Here is a 9,686-nt window from a genome sequence, read left to right as displayed (position 1 = left end):
ATGTTTGAATCTGATTACTGTTCATATGAAATATTGTTAAAGATCCATCACAACACACACACACACTCACACACACATACACAGAGGAGTTATTTCCCTGGAGATGAGTTCATTATTCTGCGTGGCCTCCTCGGTACCCCCCCTCCTCCCTCCATGCCTCCCACCCCCACCCCCAGCTCGCCCCCTCAGGGTTGCTATGGCCCTGCCTCGACCACTCTGGTATCTAGGATACGCTGACACTCTCTCCGTCCTGATTGGCTGTTGGCTATGCAAGGGTGTGTACACAAAAAGGAAAGGAAGGAAGGCAAAAAAAAAGAAAAGGAGGGCGATCCTCGTAGCGAGATGGATGGCTGAGGCAGCGCGGCTCCAGGCTGAGCACCATTTTAGCTGGAGCTCTGAGCGGAGAGGCGAGGTGGGCAGAGACGGAGCGAGAAAAACAAGCCAAGGGAGTAAAAAAGAGGCGATGTGTGCGTGAGGTAGGAGGAACTGAGCGGGATAGAGGGAGAGAATCACCATCCAGAAGACTAGAAGACAGACGAATAAAGCCGAGGAAAGAGAGACGAACAGGCATGAAGCGGAGGAACGCAGCATCCCGTCCTCCGTCCTTCATCCTGACATCCTGACTGACAGAGTGAGGAGGAACAAAAGGAGGACTAATCTGGTGAAAGGTAGAGGAGTGGGGAGGTGCCTGTTTCTCAAGAGCAGAGGGGAGTAGAGGAGTAGGGGGATGCTCGGCTTGTAACACACAAATAGATCTCACAACCCGCTGATTCACACACACACATTGACACAATCGGCTCCCAGCCTCCACGGGCAGGCCGGGGCACCGCTCGCCATCGGCAAAGTGGCAGGAGAAGCAGAGGCGGCGAGCGCCAGAAGTGAAAGGAGGAGCAGAGGCGTGCTCGAGGACAGCGACGGAGACAGTCGAGGAGGAGGAGGACGAGTGGACGCCGTGTGGTGTGGAGGCTTGCTGAGGGAAAGGAGACGGGGGAGGGGTGGAGGTGCTGAGCAGGAGGAGGAAGAGGAGACCAGGGGACTGATGGCTCGCGGCAGCGGCTCGGGGAGGTGGAGCAGGCAGAGGATGGGCTTCTTCAACACGATGCTGCGCTGCAACCTCCCCCCAGAGACACAGAAGGTGGTGGTCTTCCTCATCATGATGCTGCTCATCATCATCAACGTGGTGCTCATGTTCCTGCTGGCCTTCCAGTAGAGCACACACACTCAAACTCACACACACACACACACACACACACACACACACACACACACACACACACACACACACACACATATGTAACACAGGCGTCTAGAAGAGGAGACAGAGAACTCAGAGAGGAAGGAGTCCCAGCGGAGCAGAGACCTGCCCCGTCCCCGAGCTGGTCTGCTGGGATTGATGGGGATCCAAAATGGCAGCAGCAGAACTCAGGTACCACTAGGAGGAGAGGGGTGACAGAGGGGTTTTTTGTGTGTGTGTGTGTGTGTGTGTGTGTGTGTGTGTGTGTGTGTGTGTGTGTGCGCTCCACTGGGTGTACCTTGTACACTGCCTCAGGTGTGTAGGAGCTGGAGCGACAGAAGAGACACCTCGTCAGAAAACAGATCCCAGTTCTTCAGCTCCAGAGTCTCTGACATCCTCAGACCTCTGACCAGCTAAAACCAAGATAATGACATCACACAAGGTTAAATGTGATGATTCCCTCTTCCTGCTCCCAGTTGGTGGGGCCTTGTGCCAGCAGGCTGAGGTCCCCTCAGATGGGCAGGTCTCGGGCTCAGCGCCTGAGCCCCCGGCCATCCAGCTCCTGGGTGCTGGTGCAGTGTGAGTCCAGCAGGTGTAGGTGTCCACACGCGTGCTGGGATCTTTGCTGTGGGCCCAAGCCATCAGGACCAGGTCTCCCATGGAGCGTTGGTCATCACGTCCAGCTGATGCTGCGGCTCCCCCGAGCATCAGCTGGACGTGATGACTGAGAGGTCCTCCAGTGATAGTAACGATGATGCGGCCCTCATCACTGAGGGCTGGGTCTCCTCTCCTGAAGGACTGAGACGCGACCGTCTCTTGACCGTAGGAACGTCACCAAACTCCACTGTGTGTCTCCAGGAGAATGCTAGCTAGCAGTGTAGCATCGGTCTCTGGGGGTCGGCTGTCTCGCCGGGTCATCGGCTCACTCAGGACGTGTCATCATATCTAATTGTAATTAGGCAGGGAAAAGCGTCACAACAGCTCTGCTGATGGAGCTGACAGCCAGCGTCTCTGCTGCCTCCTGATGAGCAGCACAAGAAAACCAGAGAAATCAAAGCAGTTTGGACCTGATGACCCGGCTAGACCTCACATCAGCACCAGGTGCGTGTGTGTGAGTGCATGTGTGCACGTATGTGTGGCCGTTGCCATAGTAACACAGATGACAGGCTGCCATGGTGCTCGACCTATTTACAATAAGATGAATGTGGTTGTTTCCTATCATCACATTTCTTAAGAGGATCTGCTGGTGTCATGTAGTCACTGAGGCGTCTGCAGAGGAAGGCAGCGGAGAACCAGAATGATGTGGGTGTGTTGCTTAGCAACAGCCACATCTGCTGTTTTCCTCATCGCCATGATGGATCAGTGGCTGAGCTGAGAGGAGGACCGATGCCTCCACCAACACCTCCCCTGTGTTGGTGGAGGCATCCAGCAGATGGTGTGCAGACGAGCCTGCACGTGCACCTGGATGGTCCAGCAGACTCATGTGGTCCAGCAGACCCATGTGGTCCAGCAGACCCATGTGGTCCAGCAGACTCGTGGTCCAGCAGACCCGTGTGGTCCAGCAGACCCGTGTGGTCCAGCAGACCCATGTGGTCCAGCAGGGTCTGGGAGGCGAGCAGCATGATGGATGGACTCTGAGGAGCGCCGGGCCACATTGACGCAGTGCAACCTTATGTGTAAAATATGACCACTGCAGTGCCCGAAGACCTGCTCCCTCTCCTCCTGGTCTCCCTCTCCTCCTGGTCTCCCTCCCTCTCCTCCTCCTCCCCCACTCCTCCTCCCTCTCCTCCTGGTCTCCCTCCATCTCCTCCTCCTCCCTCTCCTCCTGGTCTCCCTCCCTCTCCTCCTCCTCCCCCACTCCTCCTCCCTCTCCTCCTGGTCTCCCTCCATCTCCTCCTCCTCCCTCTCCTCCTGGTCTCCCTCCATCTCCTCCTCCTCCACTTGCGCTGCTCCCTCTCCTCTTCCTGCTCCTCCTGCTCGGTCTCTCTGTCTCCTCTAGGGAGATCAGGTTCTTAGATAGTTGTAGGTGAAACTGAGGAGCTCCAGGCGTCTTTTGCCTTGTGTTTCTGAGATTCAGGTCCAGGCCCTGGACTGACAAAACCTGGACCTCCTGGGGTGTCCTTGTTGCTAGCATGCCAGAAATGCTGCTCCTCTGTATTCTGGAATCACTCTCATCCTGAAGTGCAAGTCCCTGGTCTCTGTGTGTGTCCGGCTGGTCCCCGAGGGCTTGGACTCAACCCTCGTCTCTGTCCCGCCTGTTAGCCTGAGCTAGCAGATGGCGCTAGCGTGACAAGCTACATCTCACACCTGTGCTGAATCAACCAGACAGACTCCATGTTCCTCCCAGAAGTGTGACGAAGTTGGTTTATGTGTAGCTCCTCCAGCTGTTGGCCAGCTGCCAGTGGCGTTCAGGTACATGTTGTAAATCTCAAGATCCCTCTTAGCATAGTGAGAGTGATTTTGACAGGCACAGTTAGAGATGTTACGCTGTAGCCACCCTCAGAGGTCTTGCTGTCCTGCCGTGGGTTCTCAGGTATCTTTTATATCTGTGAAGCAGGCAGCAGAATTCTTCTCTGTGGACTGAACGATGAAGACATCGACTGCAGACTGTGAACGAACGCATCTTCATTTGTAGCATCTTTCATACGAGAAGGCGGCCCAGAGCGTCACATCACCAGATCTCATGACACCACAGACACTGCCTGAGCCCAGAAACCTGGGTGTCATGATTGATGACCAGCTGACCTTTAAGGTTCATGTGGCCTCAGTTTCTCGGTCTTGCCGTTATGCCCTCTACAACATCAGGAAGATCAGACCCTTCCTGACCCAGCAGACCACACAGATTCTGGTTCAGGCTCTTGTCATCTCACGCATTGACTACTGCAACTCTCTTCTGGCAGGCCTCCCTGCAGGCTCATTCAAGCCTCTGCAGATGATCCAGAATGCAGCAGCACGTCTGGTCTTCAACCAGCCCAAAAGGGCACATGTCACCCCGCTGCTGGTTTCTCTTCACTGGCTTCCAGTGGCAGCCAGGATCAAATTCAAGGCACTTCTCTTGGCTTACAAAACAATCCCAAGAACGGCTCCAGCCTACCTGGAATCCCTGATCCAGGTCTACTCTCCTTCTCGCCCACTACGCTCTGCATGCCAGAGACGCCTGGTGCTTCCAGCCCAGCGCTGCTCCAAATCTCTAGCCAGACTCTTCTCTTCTGTTGTTCCCAAATGGTGGAACGAACTACCGAACTCTGTGCGTTCTGCTGAGTCCCTTTCTACTTTTAAGAGACAACTGAAGACTCAATTGTTCAGAGAGCACCGAGGCACTGAACCTGACTCTGCTCCTCTTTGGGGTAGAATCAGTTAGAGGGTCCCAGACCCAGCACTTAGTGACTATGTAGCACTAACTGGGTTGTGTGATGTTGTATGTCTGTTATATAAAAAAAAAAAGTGGGGGGGGCGACACTTCTTCTGCCACTAGATGGCAGTACCTGTGACCAAATCACAACTGAAGCACTTTTGCGCTACTATGGGTTTTTCCTTCAGTCTGAATTCTTGCTTGTGTTGTACGTCACTTTGGACAAAAGCGTCTGCTAAATGAAATTGTAGAATTGTAGGACAGGCCAAGGTGGGAGGAGCCTGTCACAAATAAATCCTGCAGAACATTAAATTACAATATTTGATAAAGGTGTGAAAATCCCTTTCAAGTAAAACGTTTGAGATCGATGGCCACTGAAGCGTCAGTGATGCAGACACAGCTCTTCTTCCCTCGTCTACGGTGGCGCCCACAAGTCGTGTCATCATGATGTAACAGCCTCTGCTGGAATCGTGACCTTCGACTCTAAGCAGCATCTCTGCTGCTGAGACTAGAAGCTCCGGCTGACTCTCCTGGTTCCTCCTCTGCAGCTGATCAGCGACGGCAGCGTGGTGTACGCCGAGGCGCTCTGGGACCACGTCACCATGGACGACCAGGAGCTGGGCTTTAAGGCCGGTGATGTCATCGAAGTAGTGGATGCCACCAACAAGGAGTGGTGGTGGGGTCGCATCATGGACAGCGAGGGCTGGTTCCCCGCCAGCTTTGTTCGGGTGAGACAACCATGACATCTTTAATCACCCTGCATGATGGATGACATCAGATGAGTGTCTTCGTTTTTGTCGTCAGCAGCAAAAAACCCACTTTTGTCATCTGACAGCATCACTTGTCTGACATGTTTAACATTTAGTTTTGGTCAATGGGGGGCAGGTGAGTGGTGCTGGGTCTTGGTGTGTGTACCTCCATTAGTCAGGCTCCTCTGTTAAGCAGAACCACGTCAGATGGGGTCCAGAACATGAAGCAGTTGATAAACTGGGTCTAGACCTTGTTCACATGTTGGTACTTGACCTGTACCTGATTTCTGGACCCGACTTGATGGTCCTGTTGTGTGTCAGTTGCGTGTGAACCAGGATGAGCCCATGGATGAGTACCTGGCCCACCTGGAGAAGCCGCAGGCCGGACAGGAGGACCAGCCGGGCCTGGGTTTGTTTTTGGGACCTGGTTTACCCTGCAAGGAGCAAATGAGGACCAATGTGATCAATGAGATCATGAGCACAGAGAGAGACTACATCAAGCACCTGAAGGACATCTGTGAGGTCAGCATCCCCCCCCCACACACACACACATACACGCACACTCACACACTCACACTCACACACACACCATGACCTCCTGGGCAGGGCTACTGAAGCATTCTCTGGTTGGTGTGTGTGTTTCAGGGGTACATCAAACAGTGTCGCAAGAGGACGGACATGTTCACCGAGGAGCAGCTCCGCACCATCTTTGGCAACATCGAGGAAATCTACCGTTTCCAGAGGAAGTTCCTGAAGGTTCTGGAGAAGAAGTTCAACAAGGAGCAGCCACACCTCAGCGAGATCGGCTGCTGCTTCCTCGAACAGGTGAGCTGATTCCCAGGGAGAGGCTCTGCTTCCTCCTGGAACACCATGCTCACAGGTCCATGTGACTCTTTGCCCTGCAGCAAACAGACTTCCAGATCTACTCCGAGTACTGCAACAACCACCCCAACGCCTGCATCCAGCTCTCCAAGCTCATGAAGGTCAACAAGTATGTGTTCTTCTTCGAGGCCTGCCGACTCCTCCAGAAGATGATTGACATCTCTCTGGACGGCTTCCTGCTCACCCCCGTTCAGAAGATCTGCAAGTACCCGCTGCAGCTGGCGGAGCTGCTGAAATACACCAACCCGCAGCACAGGTGAGCAGGCAAGGCGGCAGCTCCATGTAGGCGGCTGACGCCCCTCACGCCCCGCCTTGGACCTCCTGCTCATGTCAGGCACACGTTAAAGGGGTAGTTCACCCAGTAATGACCCCCCCATGCTGACATGTGTGAACAGAAACAGTGTTTGTAGATCCGTTTTCCTGACTTCCTTCTTTCAGTTCATGACAATTCACCAGTGAGGTCAAAGGAAGTGTTACTAATCCATGACGCCCCTGGGAGACGACCTGCTGTTGACATGGTAACGGTTCCAGTAACTCACAGCTTCACAGCCAACATGTTGCTGTTTGATCTGCAGGGACTACAAAGACGTGGAGGCCGCCTTAAATGCCATGAAGAACGTGGCGAGGCTCATCAATGAGAGGAAACGCCGTCTTGAGAACATCGATAAGATCGCCAAATGGCAGAGCTCCATAGAGGACTGGGAGGTGTGGAACCCAGTGGAGAACATGGTCCTTCAGTACACCCTCCAGGGTTGAGTCTCCACTTACAGCAGTGTGTGTGTGTGTGTGTGTGTGTGTGTGTGTGTGTGTGTGTGTGTGTGTGTGTGTGTGTGTGTGTGTGTGCAGGGAGAGGATGTGCTCAGCAGGAGCTCGGACCTCATCTTCTCAGGAGAACTCACCAAACTGTCTCAGCCGCAGGCCAAGAGCCAGCAGAGGATGTTCTTCCTCTTCGACCATCAGATGGTTTACTGCAAAAAGGTGCCTGAACGCATCACACTGACACATGCACGACACCCACGTTCTCACAGGACCTGTCAGTCCAGCTGCGGTAGCGGTCCAGGTTCTGCTCAGAGGTCTGAGCTCGTTAGTCATTAATACTCCTGAAGAACCTCATGAGTCCAAGTATCATCTCAGTTAGAATCATGTCAGCCAGCCACGGCGGAGGAAATTCCTGTGGTGATGTCATTCTTCCACCTGTAACGAGCCCAAGGCTTGTCTGAGCTGGCCAGTGGGCGGGCCCTCAGCAGTGTAGAACAGGGCCTGTCGATCATCTCATGGGCTGGTTGGTTGTCGCTGCATCTGAGCTGACCTGCCCACACACCGGGCCGCCACAGTTGATCGCTCACTCTCGACCCTCCAGGACCTGCTGCGGCGGGACATGCTGTACTACAAGGGGCGTATGGACATGGACCACATGGAGGTGATCGACGTGGAGGACGGTAAGGAGAAGAACTTCAACATCAGCGTAAAGAACACCCTGAAGCTGCGCTCGCTGGTGGGGGACGAGGTCCACCTCCTGTGTGCCAAGAAGCCTGAGCAGAAACAGCGCTGGCTCAGAGCCTTCGCTGACGAGAGAAGGCGGGTCCAGCATGACCAGGAGACAGGTCAGTATGCCGTCCTCACTTCCTGTCCCCCTACTGTGGTGACATGTTCCTCCTCTGGTTTAATTATTGCTGAAGGGAAGACAGAACAGCTCATCTGGTCGCTGCCATGTAGTTGAACTACTGAGCTGACGACATCTATGGTTGGTACTTCAACCTCAGCAGTATTAATACTTCAACCTGCTCACTCGGTGATGTGTGAGGGCGTGTGGAGATCTGATCCAGGAACAGCTCTCTTCTGAGTGAGGCCAGCGTGACAGTCTGAATCGGACCGGGGCTGAAAACCTGGTCCAGGAGGTCTCGCAGGTTCCGCTGTGCTGACTGTGAGATGGATGTCAGGGTTCATCACTCTCAGTGTCGCTGAGGCTTCCTCTGACATGCAGCTGCAGCGTCGAGCCACACGCGCCTTACCATTGCAGCATTGGAAGCCGACTGCGTCTCACCTGGACCCGAGGAGCAGTGCAGATGCCGCAGCACAACTGGCCCACGCCCACTTCTGTGGCTCTCCTCCAGTCCCAGTATCAGCGCGCTGTTCCTGAGGTGTTGTGTTCTATCTGCAGATAACAGGCAAACGTGGGTGGAACACGCAGGATGATCCACAAGGCCTGGAGGGGCGGAACCCCTGCTCGCATCTGTTCGCTGCTGTCATGTGTTCCGTCATGAAGCATTTGGATCCGATAGTGCCACTCTGACCCAGTATGTTTCTCCTCCCAGGTTTCTCTCTCACTGAAGTCCAGAAGAAGCAGGCCATGCTGAACGCCAGCAAAAGTCATCCATCTGGGAAGCCCAAAGGTGCGGCGTGACCACGAGTAGAGAGACGCACAGAAGCTACAAATGGCACATCGCACCACGCCATACAGAGCACGAGCGGGGCCGCCCCTGAAATTTTATTTAGAGCCCCCCCCCCCCCCCGCAACACGCCATTTACCTTGACCCTTGAGCTATAGCAAATGTAGGCCTATTATTCGTGCAGTATTTTGGCTGCATTCAAATAAAATAATAACTCAACCGAATATAAATACATAAATATCAAAATATTAAAAACTACTATTATTCCTATGATGCTGATGATGATGATTATTATGTACAGACTACAGTCCAAAGAACACACACAGCTCATAGTCAACAAATGCATCAGTTCTACACTCAGTCAGTCTTTCTTCTCCTAAAAGCTGACTGTTATGAATTATATTCACCATCAGATGGCGACATGTACCTCCACAAAGTAGTCAAAAACGAACATCGATAGGCTGTCAACTTGGCTAAAGTTGACAGCCTATCGATGAATGACCTCAGCGGGTCATTTTACCACTCTTGTTCATCAGAAGTGAATGCATAGGGCGTTAACCAGACATTCCATCCATGTTGGTCAGGCTACCGCTCTTCCTCTGCTACCTGCAGCTCTAGAAGTGCCCACTGACGCATCTTTCTGATTGGTCAGGTGTCGAGTGCTGTCGATCGCTGCAGGGACACATGCGTGGTCAGGTTACAGGTCTCTTCTCTCCTTCCTTGAGCTCATTTGGTGCGCGCCTCATGGTAGCACATCAAATGCGTCCCCTCGTGCAAAATGTGGCCCCCATGGACAACAAGGCCCTGGGCACAGAGCGCGTTCTACGTTTAGGGAGGGGCGGGCCTGAGTACAAGGGTCGTACGGAATTAGAGGACATTGCAAAATTGGAAAAAAGAGCATCAGAAATTAAGTTGCAATGATTATCGATCAGTTTGGGGGGTGGTGAATTCCGCATTGTGACGCTGCTGCGTTGTGAGCACTTTTTCAGTGTTTTGAGTTCCTGATGTGAGACCTCAGGAGTGAAACCTCAGATGTCATTGAAACTAACAGGTCCTCAAGAGGAGTGGCCGTAAAAAGA

General features: G+C 53.4%; 1 protein-coding gene across 6 annotated transcripts in view; it reads left to right on the top strand.

The window, feature by feature from the left end:
• LOC147242082 (rho guanine nucleotide exchange factor 4-like) overlaps nt 1–9,686 on the top strand; it is a 94,296-nt gene that overhangs the window by 83,355 nt on the left and 1,255 nt on the right. For all 6 annotated transcript variants that reach the window (XM_086190911.1, XM_086190907.1, XM_086190906.1 and 3 more), the window contains 8 exons: nt 5,135–5,314; nt 5,657–5,857; nt 5,981–6,160; nt 6,241–6,473; nt 6,793–6,922; nt 7,064–7,195; nt 7,578–7,821; nt 8,533–8,610. In XM_086190911.1, the coding sequence (XP_086047037.1) occupies nt 5,135–5,314; nt 5,657–5,857; nt 5,981–6,160; nt 6,241–6,473; nt 6,793–6,922; nt 7,064–7,195; nt 7,578–7,821; nt 8,533–8,610 (1,378 nt within the window). The remainder of the gene's footprint in view (nt 1–5,134; nt 5,315–5,656; nt 5,858–5,980; nt 6,161–6,240; nt 6,474–6,792; nt 6,923–7,063; nt 7,196–7,577; nt 7,822–8,532; nt 8,611–9,686) is intronic.

This window comes from Aulostomus chinensis, chromosome 21 (genome assembly GCF_037954235.1).
Source record: "Aulostomus chinensis isolate RoL2024-O1b breed Wild chromosome 21, RoL_Achi_v1.0, whole genome shotgun sequence".
Classification (NCBI taxonomy): domain Eukaryota; kingdom Metazoa; phylum Chordata; class Actinopteri; order Syngnathiformes; family Aulostomidae; genus Aulostomus; species Aulostomus chinensis.
The sequence above is the reverse complement of the archived record's forward strand: the minus strand, read 5'-3'. Positions and strand labels throughout refer to the sequence as shown.